Source organism: Schistocerca serialis, chromosome 4 (genome assembly GCF_023864345.2).
Source record: "Schistocerca serialis cubense isolate TAMUIC-IGC-003099 chromosome 4, iqSchSeri2.2, whole genome shotgun sequence".
Lineage (NCBI taxonomy): Eukaryota > Metazoa > Arthropoda > Insecta > Orthoptera > Acrididae > Schistocerca > Schistocerca serialis.
Genome location: NC_064641.1, coordinates 33937997 through 33955389, shown reverse-complemented (window position 1 = coordinate 33955389; position 17393 = coordinate 33937997). Strand labels below are relative to the sequence as shown.

General features: G+C 42.1%; 1 protein-coding gene across 5 annotated transcripts in view; it reads right to left on the bottom strand.

Annotated features, from left to right (window-relative positions):
* The window catches only part of LOC126473785 (atrophin-1), a 192923-nt gene that overhangs the window by 148688 nt on the left and 26842 nt on the right, over nt 1-17393 (bottom strand). For all 5 annotated transcript variants that reach the window (XM_050101057.1, XM_050101056.1, XM_050101058.1 and 2 more), the window contains one exon: nt 12632-12747. In XM_050101057.1, coding sequence (XP_049957014.1) covers nt 12632-12747 — 116 coding nt within the window. The remainder of the gene's footprint in view (nt 1-12631; nt 12748-17393) is intronic.

Genomic DNA, 17393 nt, shown 5'->3' with positions numbered 1-17393 from the left:
GTGTCATTTCACAGAATGCTCTCCCTTTGATAGTACATGTTTTGCCAGTTACAGAGCTGGTACAAGTGGTGGTAGTAGGATGCACAGAACAAGTCTTGCAGTAGGGATGGTCACATGGGTAGGAGCTATATAGTATGGAGATGGATGCAGGAAGAGCATAAGGTCTGACAAGGATATTGTGGAGATTGTGAGGGCAATTAAAAGCTATTCTAGGTGCAGTGGGAAAAATCTCAGACAGAATGGATCTCGTTTCACGACATGATTTTAGGAAGTCACGGCCTTATCAAAGTAGCCAATTCATACATTCACAACCAGGATAATATTGACTGACAAGTGGCATGTTCCGAGGTTGTTTTTTGGAAGGTTCAGCAATATCAGTTCTGGATGTGATGGCTCAGGAAATCTGCTTTTGAACTAGGCTAGTGGGGTAATTACGTTCGGAAAAGGCTGAGATGAGAATGGTGGTGTACGTCTGTTAAGAATCTGCATCCAAACAAATACATTTGCCTCAAATGCCAAGGCTGTATGGGAGGGAATATTTGACCTGGAAAGAATGGCAACTGGGTCATTCCACATCAAGGGGACCAGGGGGTCCCCACTCTACCACCTCCAAATCTAGTGAAATTTGGTGTGAAGGTTCTATATGGTCTTTGATGGTTATAAACCAAATTTCAGTTCAGTATCTTCAGTGGTTGAATTTTAAAAGTTCTAGCACACATTTGGTCATTTGCTTTAATATACATAGAAAACTTTATGTTGAATCACACCATGGCAAAAATTTGAGATTTAGCCACACTTAAATATAGATACAAGCCCCTTAAGTGGCTAAAAAATTCGTCATGCTATTCTGTGAGCCTAGGTATGACTGACCACTGCTTCTTTTCTCATGAACCAATCACTCCAAAATTTTAGAGGGTTATTCCTACCTATTATGCCTATATGTGGATCAAATTTAATTAACATTGGATGCCTAGATGAAAAATATTTATCTGCAAAGTTGCCCAAAATTTTGTACATGCTTTGGAGGGGAGGGGGGGGGGGGGGGGTGCAATCCCTCTACTGTGTCTTGTTCAATCCTTTCTTTCTTGCCACAGCTGGAAAGAGCATGCTTTACACTTTCAAAACTATACTGGTAAATTTCTGGATCTCGATGAGTAAGAATACATTTCAAAACTTATTATATTAGTACTGCGAGAAGATTGAAAAGTTAAATACTGTGCTCATTAAGATCCATAATTAATTTGTTTATTGCAGTGTGTAAATCAGTTTCAAACAATTTAACATATGCCATAAAACTAGTACAATACACAACACAGCAAATCAGCAAAACAAAAACCTAATGAGTCTGTTCCATTTTTGGTTAATTAGTTCTACAATTTTGTCAAGGACGGACTGTGGATAACTGCATTGTCTTCACCAAAAATTGTCTCACATACATGCAAAAATACTGTCCTCATTGTAAACTTGCAATTGAGATTGCTGGAATTTCTTCATCTGCTTTGGAGGAATTAACTGTGAATGCTGTAGCATCATTGGAAACTGTGCTTACGCTGAGCTGATTACACTTAATTGAATTAAACTGATGTTTTTCTCTTGTTCCAGATATTGTATGTCTCATGGCAAACTTTGTTTCTTGTCAGGCTCATTTTTTTTTCAATCATATGGAGTCAGTATTTTGTTATCTAAGGGCCTCTGCAAACTATAACGGGCTGCTGGTCTTTTTGCTGTTCCCCCAATGTCATCACAGAGCAATTTGCCTTGGCTTGTTCCAAAGAAATTCCAGTCAGCAGTGATGCCAAAATCATTTTCATGCATGCATAAATTGATGAAATTTTTGAAATTCCCATATTGAGCAGCTAAACTATCACTAAGGAAATAAACGTTCTTAATGTTTTCAGTCTTTGTCTTTAAGTATGCTATTAACTTTATTTGAAAGGCACGGACAGCAATAGTATCATGATGGCGACAGTCGTGGATCATACAAATGCTAATACTCTGCCACCAAAATCAATAACAAATGGATGTAATGTTTCCTGACTATTTTCCCCCAATGCAATCCTTTCACAGCATCTTTAACAACAAATGAATAATTCTCAGCAAAATCCGTCAATATTATTAATTCATTTTCTGCGAGATTTCTTTTTAGCTGTTTAAGGTATAGACTTTAGTGTTTTGTCACGAAGTGATGGCTTCTTAAACCGGTAATTTTCAAAATCAGTGCCTCAATGAAATCCTCATCAGTTCTCTGGCATGTCTCCGATGTGTGTGTGTGTGTGTGTGTGTGTGTGTGTGTGTAGCATCTTCAAGAAAAGCCTCTAGTTGTATTTTTCCTGGACATTCCTCATAACATTGCAGCATACAATATTTTGATTCCAAACTGATTACAGTCTTTTCCCCTCACAACCTTGTAGTCATCTTGGGTGGATGTTTTTGATGCCAACTTCAATTTGACATTTTGATGAATTGCACACACGCACACGCATGCGCGCACGTGCACGCACACACACCAAATGTGATCCAGAAGCAGTAAGTATAGTACACCATTTCGGTCTGAGCACACAAAATTTTGAGATCAGTTGATTTCTGTATTGCTTACAACAAGCAACGTACATTTCTTTCAGGTTTCAAAGAAGCAGGTGTTTCTGCTTGTGAATCTTTTTTCTTTTGTTCTTACTGCAAGAAAATTCCATCACCTTTTTTTTAAAAAAAAAAGTGAAGACATTTTTTTTACTTCATCATTGAACTTTTTACCTTTCGATTTGCAGTGTTGCCAAAATACCATCTTCCATCTTTAGTTTCCTAGACTACTACTTTATTTTAGTCAAAACAGCACATTCTTTAGCTGTTTTTCAAAAGTCCAACCATTTGGGCCAGGGTCAAAATTTGAAATTTACTGCAATTTCTTGAAACCTTAAGCTTAATCTGAAGATCTTCAATTTAAGATATGCGTATCTTTAAATTTTTTGCACCTTTCCGTTTGTATTTGAGCAACATGTACTTGGCTCACACCAGCAGCTGTGGTGATTATCTTAGTAATGCTGCCTTGCGATTTCAGAGCTTTGTGCTTTATGTATCCCATTGATTCCCTTTTGCTGATCTGTTGAACCTTTAATGGTGACTCTCCAAGTGATGTTAATTAAGTATTAGCAGTAAAGCAAGCTTCAACAACATCCATGTCTTCAGTGGATGGTGATTCTTGCTTATTCTGGTGGGATGACTCTTTTGGGTCACTCCGTGTCTACATGTGATACAAACTTTCGACCAGGTTTGAAAACTCCCTTAGTCAGTAACTTAAACCTATCATACACTGCAATGATTACTGCTATTAAAGCCTTCTTGGTTAGGTGGTTTTCTTTACCAAATGGGTTGCAGCAAGTCTTCTGCACAAACTGAAATTTGTCATCAACAAGGCATTCCAATATGAACAATTCTGGGCAGCTTCAGAAAAACCAAGCCCAGACCTACATCGTAGAAGCTCCTTGTCCACTGGCGACATTTTCTTAATTGTAGTTTACTTTTAACATAACAGAATGGTGATGACTTATGACGATCAGCTCAATCTGATCCACCAAAGTAGCTGTGTGAATGTGTCTCTTCATTCATTTTAAACAGTAATTTATTAACCTATAACAAGCCATTTTTAAAGCTCATGAATATCCAGGTTTGAAGCACAGAAGATTCAATCTTGTTTGTATATAAAATGTACAAATTAGGCCACTAAAACATATCGTTTTAGCACATATCTTCAGCTAAAACAATGATTATTGATTATTAAAAGACTTAGTACTGAACACTAAGATTGTAAAACCGAAGATTACACTGCACAGAAGACTGATACAGTGAAAATTGCCAATAATGAAACCAATAATTGAAAATGCTGATTCAGCAATGAATCATTGCTGCGAGGATAGAGCCTTAAAAACTATTTCTGCTTTATAATGTCGATGGAGACTGAGTAACAATGCATATATGCACCACTGTGCATTGAAGGGTTCAAACATCCTAAACAACATAACATTATGATCAATTATGATCACCTAGATTTTATAATCTTAACAGTATTTTCTGTGGTTTTACTATATTTATATTCTATACTGTATAATAATGTAAAAACACTTATCAGCACAGTTACGTTCCCTAAACCACAGGCAAATCCTATACTATTAAAGGACACTATAATTACACATTTTTTGATTTACAACTTCAAATTTTATTAATTTTTTTGTATTTATCAATAGTCCATTTTCCCTACTTTTGAATAGGTATTCTTACTCATCAATATGCAAGATCCAGAAATTGAACAATATAGCTTTGAAAGCTTAAAGCATGCTCTTTCAAGCTGCAGCAAGAAAAAGAGGACTGAATAATACACAGCTGAGATATTGCCCCCATGTAGAAAATTTTGGCCAATTTTGCAGATGTATATATTTTCTTCTAGGCATCTAATGTTAATTAAATTTTATCCATATATAGACATCACAGGCAGGAATAACCTTCTGAAATTTTGGTGTGTGTGGTTTATTTGGAAAGTAACAGTGGTCATTCAAACCTTGGCTCTCAGAAAAGCACAATGGAGTTTTTAGCCACTTTTGAGGTTTGTATCTGTATTTAGGTGTGGCTAACCCCAAATTTTTGCCATAGTGTGATTCAGCATAAAAAGTTATCTATGTATGTTAAAGCAAATGACCAAATGTGTGCTAGAACTTAAAAAAAAAAGCCTAGCAAATGTGGCACATATGCACCTTCGTACCTGATGTGAGGGTGAGTAGCCTCTCTTTAAAAGCCCCAAAAAAATTCAACCACTTAAGATATTGGACTGAAATTTGATATATAGCCATCAAAGACCGTATAGAGCTTTCACACCAAATTTCATTAGATTTGGAGGTCACCGAGTGGGACACACTTTATATTTGTCCCTTTGACGTGGAATGACCCAACTATCAAAATGTATGTACTGTTATTTGATAATGGGTTTAATGTGGACAGAGTGTGCAGCTGGCCTTCTGTGAGGATGAGATCAACATCATGGAAAGTGGCATGTGATTCAGAATAGGACCATATGAAGTTTAATTGGGAGAAGGTGTTTAGAGATTCCAGGAATTTTAACAGGTCAACTTCACTATCAGTACATATGGCAAAGATATCGTGTCTAAATCAACCCAGGGACCCCTTTTCATGCCGTCCTCTTCTCTATCAATTTTCATGGGGTGTTTAACAATCTCTATGGCCTCTCTGTATAGCCGTTCACTGCATCCTCTTGACTTCCAGTACTGGAGTCCTATCAAAATGACTGTGGTGGTCTCTTGAGTGCTAAGCATGTTTTACAGCATGCTGATCTATCCGTCTCCACCCTTCTGCATTTGCCCTTGTGCTCTTCTAGTCTTTTTGACTGTTCTTTTTGTACACTCATGGTCATAAATTAAGGATATGCTGATACATGGTGAAACAACACTCTGGTGGGCAGTTTGTGGGTTTAAATCACCTCGGTGTATGATCATGCGGTGGATTTGACCTGCGGTCGTCGCACGGAGGCGCTGGCAGCAGTCCACATATGCAGAGGTGTGTTGGTGAATGTCAGAGTACGCTGCAGCGAATAAGTGTGCAGACGTTTTCAGACATGCTAATGGTGACTGCGAGTTGAAAATGACTCAAAGAACACACATTGATGACGTTATGAGGGGTAGAATACTAGGGCGACTGGAGGCTGGTCAAATACAGCTGGCCGTAGCACGGGCCCTCCGTGTGCCACAAAATGTGATCTCAAGATTATGGCAATGATTCCAGCAGACAGGAAACGTGTCCAGGTGCTACAGTACGGGACTTCCACGGTGTACAACACCACAAGAAGACCAATATTTCTCCATCAGTGCCGGCAGATGGCCACAGAGTACTGCAGGTAGCCTTGCTTGGGACCTTACCACAGCCACTGGAACAGCTGTCTCCAAACACACCGTCTACAGATGACTGAACAGACTTGGTTTATTCGCCTGGAAACCTGCAAGGTGCATTCCACTGACCCCTGGTTACAGGAGAGCCCGTAAAGCCTGGTGTCAAGAACACAGTACATGGTCACTGGAACACCAGGTTATGCTCACGGACAAGTCCAGGTATAGTCTGGACAGTGATTCTCGCCGGGTTTTCACCTGGCGTGAGCCAGGAACCACATACCAACCCCTTAATGTCCTTGAAAGGGACCTGCATGGAGGTCACGGTTTGATGGTGTGGGGTGGGATTATGATTGGTGCATGTACACCCCTGCATATCTTTGACACAGGAACTGTAACAGGTCAGGTATATCGGGACGTCATTTTGCACCAGTATGTCCGCCTTTTCAAGAGTGCAGTGAGTCCCACCTTCCTCCTGATTGATGATAACGCACAGCCCCACCGACCTGCCATCGTGGAAGAGTTCCTTGAAACAGAAGATATCAGGCAAATTGAGTGGCCTGCCTGTTCTCCAGACCTACACCCCATCAAGCACGTGTGGGATGCTCTCGGTCGATGTATCGCTGCACGTCTTCAAACCCCTATGACACTTTACAGGCACTGGTGCAAGAATGGGAGGCTATACCCCAGTAGCTGCTCAACCACGTGATCCGGAGTATGCCAGCCCGGTGTGCGGACTGTGTACTTGTGCATGGTGATCATATCCCATATTGATGTCGGGGTACATGCGCAGGAAACTGTGGCGTTTTGTAGCACATGTTTCGGGACGGTTTTCTCAACGTATCACCAAAACTGTGTACTTACAGATCTGTGTCATGTGTGTTCCCTATGTGCCTATGCTGTTAGTGCCAGTTTTGTGTAGTGCCACGTTGTGTAGCACCACATTCTGCAATTATCCTTAATTTATGAGTATGAGTGTAGTAGCCACATACCGATCTCCACAAGTACATTGAATCCTATGAATTCCTGCTTTTTCCAGCAGTTTCCAAGCTTCCTTGGCCAATTTTAGATGAACATGTAGCTTCCATTTTTAAGATTTTTCCTCTGCGGCCAGTAACATCCTCACTGAAATGCAGGAAAATTTAATTTCACAGGCCCTTGTGCAACACCATGATTTTTGCATGGCAGTCTTAAACACTCACATTAACTCAGGCGACGAATAACCGTTCTTATGCAATGCACTGGTGAGGTGTTTTAATTCTGTGTCGAGTGGCTACGGTTCAAAGATGTTCCTTGCTCTATTCACCAATATTTGTATGATGCCTTGCTTTTGTTTGAATCGCAGTGTAAGTAACTGACAGCGTGCATTGGTTTTCGGTAAATTGTGTGGCCTAAGCTACCATCATCTTTCTTGACAACTAGCACATCAAGGAAATTTAATCTTCTGCCTGCCTCCTCCTCCCCCTCCCCCTCTATGGTAAACAATCTTCGGATTAATCCCATTGAGATTCTTGTAAAAAATGACCTAGTTCCTCTCTGCCATGCCTCCACAAAACGAACTTACCTTTCATACTGCAGAATCATATATTTGTTTTTTTGTTGCCAATTTCCAATGCTGCTCCTTGAGCTTTTCCTTAAAGAAATTCGATATAACTGGGCTTAAGGTGCTCACCGCAGCCACGCCAACAGTCTGTTCATGGAACTCATCGTTCCATTTGAAATAAATGGTTGTAAGGCAATATTTAAACAGTTCTGCAATACCATGAGGAAAAATTCAATTCAGCTGTTGCCACACCACATCTCACTGAGCGGAACCATATTAAACAGTGATGCCAAATCAAAGCTAACAAACATTTCCTCCGGCTGGACTACTGTGCCATTTAATTTACTAATAAAATGTACTAAATCATTGATATGGGAGTCTGATTGGCCCATGTACAGTTGTAACAATGTTGTCTAGCACTTACTATGGGTATCACAAGGGGAGGCCGCCAATTGTGAAATTCAGATTCGATTCATACTGCGCATAATAAAAGCTCATGGCCAGAGGTGTAATGTGGCAAAGCACCAAGATGCACTTCTCAGCCTTTGTCGAGAAAATCGACAGTTAAAAGAAACCGTTGCGGTGAAATACTCTCGACGATTAGTACTTTTCTACAGCGTCGTGGCGCAGCGGTAAGCGCTCGGGTTCGTAATTCGAAGGTCCCCGGATCGAATCTCGTGCCACGCAATTTTTTTTTTTATTATTAGTTTTTTGTATTTCATATATATAAGGTAAGTCTTTCCGCTCCCGGAATTGGAATGACTCCTTACCCTCTCCCTTAAAACGCACATCCTTTCGTCTTTCCCTCTCCTTCCTTCTTTCCTGATGAGGCAACAGTTTGTTGCGAAAGCTTGAATTTTGTGTGTATGTTTGTGTGTCTGTCGACCTGCCAGTATTAATGAATTGCTTATGCATGTTGGTGAAGGCGGATCGCTCTCCAATTGTACCGCCTCCATTTTTCCGTTTTTTTTAACAGGGTGTACCAAAGCTCTCCCGTCCGCACTGATTTTCGACAATGTTATAAGTTGCGCTAGGGACCGCATCTACCTTCTTTCGAAGTTAGCAGGCAACTACGCTGTTATGCGGCGGCTCGTTTCGGCCCATTCAACATCTGTCATTAAAGTGTAACGAGCGAGTAACGGAGTTTATATTTCATTCCCACCACAGCAAATTTGTGTTTGTGGGGTCTCTATTCTAATTCAAATGTTTGACTTACGCTATACGTATTCATTTTGGAATATCGTTTCTACGTCTTCCGTTAACTATGCGTGGTTAACATTATGAAGACAATTAATAACATTTGTGAAATACAACTTTGTTTGCGGAAAACATAATGATGTTCGAAGTCGCCAGTTTTTCCACGACAAACAACTTTCAACAACTTATTATATGCATAATTGTTGCAACTGGTTGCCGGGAATTACACACACACACACACACACACACACACACATACACACACACACACACACACACACACACACATATACATACACACATATACATACACAAACAGACATATTGGTCTTTAAATATGTCTGCTTGTGTCTGTATATTTGTGGATGGATGTGTGTGTGTGTGCGCGCGCGCGAGTGTATACCCGTCCTTTTTTCCCCCTAAGGTAAGTCTTTCCACTCCCGGGATTGGAATGACTCCTTACCCTCTCCCTTAAAACCCACTTCCTTTCGTCTTTCCCTCTCCTTCCCTCTTTCCTGACGAAGCAACCGTTTGTTGCGAAAGCTAGAATTTTGTGTGTATGTGTGTGTATCGACCTGCCAGCGCTTTCGTTCAGTAAGTCACATCATCTTTGTTTTTTTTATATATATATATATATATATATATATATATATATATATATATATATATATATATATATATGAATTATAAAAAACAAATACTAGAAGGTAGCATAGCGCGAGATTCGATCCGGCGACCTTCGGATTACGAACCAGAGCGCTTACCGCTGCGCCACGACGCTGTAGACAATTATTAATCGTCGATTTTCTCGACAACGGCTGAGAAGTGCATCTTGGTGCTTTGCCACATTACACCTCTGGCCATGAGATTTTATTATGCACAGTATGAATCGAATCTGAATTTCGCAATTGGCGGCCTCCCCTTGTCAGACGAACAGGTTCTTCGTGCACCTTTGGCAACCAACAAAGTCATGGTGGCAGGGCAACTGAACACACTTTTCTGAATGCTCTGATCGATAGAGGACTTTTAAATGATTAATGGAAAATCTCATATAAAGATGTGAAACAAATACTAACAAAGAGATAGAGGAGCTGGCCAGTACTTACCTCAGCTCAGTACAGCCGATAGATCTGTGTAGATAGATCTGGCCAGCCCCCTCGATCTCTTTGTTAGTATTTGTTTCAATAGAGGACTTTATCAGTCAGTAGAGAGCCAGGGTGTGAATCTGACGCAAAGAAGCTACAAACCCCTTGAAAATGTCCACAGATAGGGACGGAATGTTTGGTTTCAATGTGAAATTTATTCGACCATGGCATATAAGTATGGAATATTTTATCGTCTGCCACATTTTTGGCAGTGAAAGTTTACATTTTACAAGGAAGCTATTGAAACTTCCTGGCAGATTAAAACTGCGTGCCAGACCGAGACTCGAACTCAGGACCTTAGCCTTTTGCGGGCAAATACACTCCACTGCAGAGTGAAAATCTCATTCTCGAACTAGGCTGTGTCAAAGCCACGTCTCCGCAATATTCTTTCTTCCAGGAGTGCTACTTCTGCAAATTCGCAGAAGAACTTCTGTGAAGTCTGGGAGGTAGGGGACGAGATACTGGTAGAAGTAAAACTGTGCGGACAGGGCGTGAGTTGTGCTTGAGTAGCTCAGACGGTAGAGCACTTGCCCGCAAAAGGCAAAGGTCCCAAGTTCGAGTCTCGGTCCGGCACACAGTTTTAATCTGCCAGGAAGTTTCAAAATGAGCACACACTCTGCTGTAGAGTGAAAGTGTCATTAAGGAAGCTATTGCCTGACTTTGTGCACATTTTCTAGCAGACTAACCATTTAAATGAGGTTCCTAAGGGGACTGAGCAACATTTAAACCTGGCTATACTACACAACTCAATTTACTGACTTGTTATTAAAGGAAAACAAACTGCTTTGAGACTTTGTGGCTTTCTACCACTCAACATAAGCCAAGTGTTACTGTAACACTTGTCATTTATAGGTAGTAAGTACGCATCATTTAAAGAATATCTACTTTCCATAGTCAACAAACTGTGGGATAATGTACCGTATTTACTCGGATCTAAGCCGCACTCGAATCTAAGCCGCACCTGAAAAATGAGACTCAAAATCAAGGAAAAAAAAATTTCCTGAATCTAAGCCACATCTGAAATTTGAGACTCGAAATTCAAGGGGAGAGAAAAGTTTAGGCCGCGCCTCCAAATCGAAACAAAGTTCGTCCATTGTAATATGAGACACAATTTAGCTCGAATGAATGACGATACAGCTACAGTAGCTTGGTTCAAGTCGTAAGCTTAGCAGTTAAGCTTTACACGTAGCCATTGCTAAGCGTCAGTCACTCTGTCTGTATTTATACAGGTACCCTTCCTTTTTCACATGCTTCGTCTGGTTTGAATTGATTGCTTATTTTTCTTTGATCTGATAAGTGCTGTTCTCTTTGTTATAGGTGTTTACGTCACTAAGCTGAAAATGCATTACTGTACTGTGTCATGCACTGTTAGTCGCATTCTGATAATGAGTGTTTACGGCCTGTCGCCACTCGCGGCATGGCTTGCTTTTTTGCACACTGCCGCCGCTTACAATTTAAAAAAAAAAGAAAGGAATCATCTCACTAGAAAAACAATGGCAAGAGACTGCTGTTTGTCGTTACTTACACTGCTGCTTTCTTTGATAATGATCAACAAGAACCAAATAATACACTGTGTATGATAGAAGATGTTCTGAACAAGATTTTAACGAAAATTTTTCTCCGTTTGAAAATCTTTGCAGGCGCCTCTTTAGTACATTACATTCTGCACAGAAATTAGAGTCATCTTAGATTTAAAAATCTAGTCAATTGCTGTGCTTCATTTCTGACTGTATCACTATTAGGCATAAGAATAACACAAACATAAACATGACATATGAATATCCTTCCGCGTTTGGTGTTGTCTCACTCTAGTTTCGTAATTTATTAGGCAGACAGGATTTAAATGAGATAGCAGCAAACACGAAACAATACATGGCAATGTTTATATTCGTATTGTTCTTATGGTGAAGAGAATACTGCATGCGATTCACAATTCATAGAAGTTCCTATAGCAACCATCTCTTCTCACAGGTAGGAAAAAATTCAGAACGTAGAGTTGGCCATATTGACAAACATCCCAAACAGTGTTGCCAGTCGGATTTTCATAGTACATTGAAATGCTGCTACATTCGAAGATGAACAATACGGAATTTGTATTTACTTCGTTGGATGCAGTGGTCGAAACTCGGGGTGGAGAAAAAAGCTCGTCTTCCACCTTTTTTTAATTTATTTACTGACGCAGAGGATTTGGTGCCAGTATTTATCTTTGTGCCTACAAAGCATGCCTGTGTAGCGCTACATATATTCAACGGCAGAAGTTAGTTGTGGCGGCACCCATCAACATTTTTCAAAACTTCTGCTTGGTTTGCACTCTATCCTAAGCCACAGGCGGTTTTTTGGATTACAAAAACCGGAAAAAAAGTGCGGCTTAGATTCGAGTAAATACAGTACAAATCCTCAGCAGTTATGGGCAAGGTCGTAGGGGAATGTTTACCGTTGCCTTCCTCTGATAACATGAGCACTTGCCGAGTGCAGTGGCATGTGTGTTAAAGATTAGTATGCAATGTTGGCATGTGCACTTCTACCCCAGAACATCGCTGAGGGGTCCACCGAACTAACATCCTATCAATCCTCTAATTGGCATCAACACACACACACACACACACACACACACACACACACACACACACAAAAAAAAATCTTGTAGAATTCAACTCAGCTATGTTGGGTCACGCATTTAAGTGACCTCAGCTAAAAATGCCCTAGCACCTTTTAAAATGTGCAACACCTCAGTGTGCATATAGGAAGAAGAACTGGCACCAATATTAAGAAAAATTTGAGAAGCAGCTGGGAAACAAACTTTAAAGAATAACTGTGTTTGCCACAAGAAACAGCAATGACACAAACAATAACGTGTTTACCTCCTGTGTCATCAAACGAGTAGCTTCTTCTGCAGTTTCAAATGTTACAAAGCCATATCCTTTGGACACTCCGGCTCTGTCACTGATCACCTTAGTAGCTTTTACGTTCCCATAGGCTGTGAAAGTAACATGGTTTATTATAAACACACAATTTTGCAATGCACTAAATATTATTTGGCACAATAACAACATTTTACAGTAATGATTCATCGGAATGAAAATCAGAAAACAAGAAATAGTATTATTTACATGGTATCATTCATTTGAGTTTTCAACTATAACAATCAACACTACATTAATAACTAATAAAAGCTAACTTTTTTAAAATTACTAGTTTAATGTTCCTAGACTAATTAAGAAGCATGTTAATTCCTCCCACATGTCATTTGTATTTACCATAATGCTAAAAACTAGAGAAACTGATTATTAGCCGAGTCCTTTTTGCAATCCCTTACCTGCAAATGAAGTAAGTACAAGAAAGAAGGATTGTCATTTATCATACTCCCTCTGACAAATGTTGTTGAGTAAGCATTATATTGTTGCAACCTGAAATTCAGACAGGCCTTCGTATCCAGGCACAGGATATGTGGGCCATCCTCTGAATTAATTATGAAGCTGAGTGCTGCAACAGTTATGGTGCAGCACCTGTGCTGCAGCATTCTGCAATAGTGGTGACTTGTTACACAGTGCAACACAGCCAAGTACATGACAGGAGACTACCACATGTCCTAACATAGCAGATCAGAGAAATTATAAATGCTCCCATTCAGGCAGTAGCAACATTCCTTTAGCCAGCAGCAACATTCCTTCACTGTTGTGGATCTTCAGTCTCCACAACAGTTATCAGTTACATGTATGGCTAAGCTCTTCCAGGCTCATCATCAAGCACAGTCAACAGCGAACTGAAGCCCTCGGAGTGAAGATAACGTTCTTTTCGCAGAACACTGCAGAGAAAATTTGGAAAACCAGCAACTAAAGCTAACTGCAGAATGATTCTACTACTGCCGAAGTACATTTGGTTTGAGGACCATGACAATAAGATAAAAGAAATTATATCGTGTATGTTTCTCCCTCACTATTTGCGAGTAGAATGGAAAGGTAGTGACTAGTAGTGGTACAAAGAACTCTCTGCCACACACCTTACAGTAGCTTGTGGAGTACGGATGTAGATGTAAATGTAGATGGCTCTGATCTGTTAGCTGTCAACTAGCACTGATGGTTCCGAGCTTTCAGCGGAATCTGTTGGGGCGAGGACACACTGGCTGTCCTGGCAGTGGCATTCCCTAATCTCTGAGGGTCCCAATTCAACTCTTATCACCTCAGGGTGTCTTGACTGCACTGCAGAGCCACTACACTATTGCTTCAGCAATGCTGCCATCTCCTCCAGCTGCTGTTGTGCTGACTCAGCATTCCATTAGGGATTCACACACAGTCTACCAGCCGGGACTGATTCCTGGGCCTCTATTGTCCATGTACCATGTGGAACGTGTCAAATAATAAACAATGTTCCTGTTGAGAAGCTTTCTGGACTCCATGTCCCTACAGTACTGGAGAACCTATACTATAGCTTCCCACAACCACAACTCTGCATCCAAAACTGGCCAGCTCTACTCGAGTGACATTTCAGAATGGCAGGTATCAGGAACGAGACATCCCTCATTTGCAAAGAGGGCAGGGAACACGGGATAGTTGGGGAAATGGCGAATGGCAATTGTATAAGAAACCAGGAACTGGCTCCACCATATTTGTACAGGGGGAATCCCCACTACTGCGAGTAGATTGCCAATGGGACTAGCGCGAAAGGCACCAATGGCCAAATACATACCACAATGGTGAACAGGGTCAAGCATTATCAGAGTAGAAGGAGCAACTGACCCATAAACCTGACTACCATAAGCTAGTCTGGACAAAACCAGAGCACGATAGGTAAATATGGGGAGAAGTAGCATGGTCTGCACCTTAAGATATGTGCGTCAGGAGGCGGAGAGCATTAAGCTTCCGCAAGCACAGTCAGGTGGTGAATATGGGGCGGCCATGTCAGCTTTTTATCAAACATGAGACCCAAGAGATGGGACTGTGCTACAACATCTACGCACTGGTCACCTAAATCAAGTTCTGGATCGGGTGTACTGTGGGTCAATGGCAAAAATGCATAACCCTCACTTTGGAGGGAGAAAACAAAAGCTGTAGGAGAGGGTCCATGCAGAGGCCCATCGGACAGCACCTTTGAGCCAACATTCAGCAGATGCCACTGAGTAAGAGCTTTGCCATATGCAAAAATCATCAATATATGAGTACAATGCCGGGGTAATCAAAGGCCCAACAAATGCTACAAGCTCATTGATAGCTATGAGGAAGAGAGTGACAATTAACTCTGAACCCTGTGGGTCACCACTGTCCTGAATCCGAGTGCTGAGTGAAGTGAGAACTCGAGACCCGGAGAGCCTCTGGGATAAAAGTTTGCTGGTAAAAATCAGAAAAGGGCCACAAAAGCCCCAGTCATGGAGGGTAACTAAAATGAGATGGCGCCAAGCCGTATCTTATGTAGGTCAAAGAAGACCACGACAAGGTGCCAACAGTAAGTTAAAGTTTGTCAGATGGCCGTTTCCAACCTGAGTAAACAGTCAGTAATAGAGCATCCTTCCTGGAAGCTACACTGATATGGGGACAAAAGGCCCTGATAATCTGAAGCTAACTATCCTCTCAAGCAGTTTACAAAGTACATTAATCATGCTAATTGGGCAGTAGCTGTTGAGAGACATTGGGTTCTTCCCAGGCTTAAGGATATGGTAACTATACTGTCCTGATTGCGAAGGAAAGTCACCTAGCCAAAAGAGGTTAAAGACACTGAGTAGTGGTTGCCTCTGGGAAACATCCAGATTGTGGATGGTTGGTTGGTTTAGAGGCGGGAGAAGGGACCACACTACAAGGTCATCAGTCCCTTGGTCCTAATAAAACAATGCCACAACTGTGAGAATAAAACAGACAAAACAGAAAACACAATAACAAACAAGAGAGGACAAGAAAACAACAGAGAGATGCTAGAAACAGAAGACAGTAAAACATGAAAGCAGATTACAGTGGCTGGCCAACCACGAGAATAAAAAGGGAAAGCCAGCCATTCCGCAATACATTAAAAACCTCCACTTTTTTTTTTGTGGGGTTTAAGGGCGCTCAACTGCTGAGGTCATTAGCGCCCAGTCACAGTTGTTAGAGCACATGGAATCTAGTAAAGCTCAAGGGGAGGGGGGGACACCAGAAAGTCCTGACAAAGATGCAGATAAAATAAGTAAAAAAGTTAGATGTCTGTGGACAAGCCAGTCAAAGTTATAAAACGCAGAACACGAGCAGCTGCTCGAGTGTCATCAGCTAAAATATCCGGTAAAGTAGATGGCAGGGACAGGACAACACGAGATTGACTGAAGCGGGGACACGACAGTAAAACATGGCGCACTGTTAGTGCTTGACCACAAGGGCACTGCGGGGCTGGGTCACTGGAGAGCAGGTAGCAGTGGCTAAACCGGCAATGCCCAATCCGCAACATGGTCAGAATAACCTCTTCTCGCCGAGATGGTCGGGAGGAGGTTGTCCAAGCAGTTGGGAGTGGTTTTATTGCCCGGAGCTTGTTTCCTTGGAGGGATGACCAAGCATCCCACCACAACGACACAAGCCTCTTACAAACAACCCCACGAACGTCAGATGACGGGACACAATGGGAGGCTGGCCGAGGCAGGAGGACTGCAGCCTTGGCTGCAGCATCTGCAGCCTCATTCCCGGGCACTCCTAAATGTCCGGGAACCCACGGAAAGCTGACAGGAGAACCATTATCAGCAAAAGAATGGAGGGACTGCTGGATCCGTTGAACCAAGGGATGGACCGACTAGGGAGCTCCAAGGCTCTGAAGAGCACTGAGTGAGTCAGAGCAGAGTACATACGACGAATGGCGGTGGCGGCGGGCATACTGAACGGCCTGATGGAGAGCAAAAAGCTCGGCCGTAAAGCTGGAACATTGGTCGAGGAGCCGGTATTTAAAGGTGGCGGCCCCGACAACAAAGGCACAGCCGACACCATCGTCAGTTTTGGAGCCATCGCTGTAAATAAAGGTGTGACCGGCAAGTCGAGCACCAAGTTCGACAAACCGTGAGCAATACACTGCAGCCGGAGTACCCTCCTTCGGGAGTGAGCTGAGGTCGAGATAAATATGAACCGGAGCCTGGAGCCAAGGTGGTGTCGGGCTCTCACCCTCTCTGAAGGTGGTAGAGAGGGCAAAATCCAATTGTCGAAGCAGGTGACGGAAGTGGACTCCGGGGGGGGCAGCAGGGCAGACACACACAACCCGTACTGATGGTCGAGAGAATCGGCGAAGAAGGACTGATAAGAAGGATGGTCGGGCATTGACAACAGCCGGCAGGCATACCGACACAGCAGTACGTCGCGCCGGTAGGTCAATGGTAATTCGGCAGCTTCAGCATAAAGACTCTTGACAGGAGTAGTGTAGAAGGCTCCGGTCACAAGACGTAACCCCCAATGGTAAATGGAGTTGAGACGGCGTAAGAGGGATGGCCGAGCAGACGAGTAGACGAAGCTCCCATAATCCAGCTTCGATCGGACTATGGACCGATACAAGCGAAGCAGGACAGTGCGATCCGCTCCCCAAGATGAACCACTAAGAACTCTGAGGACATTAAGGGAACGTGTACAACGGGCCGCCAAATAAGAGACATGCGGAGACCAACAAAGTTTCCTGTCCAATGTGAGCCCT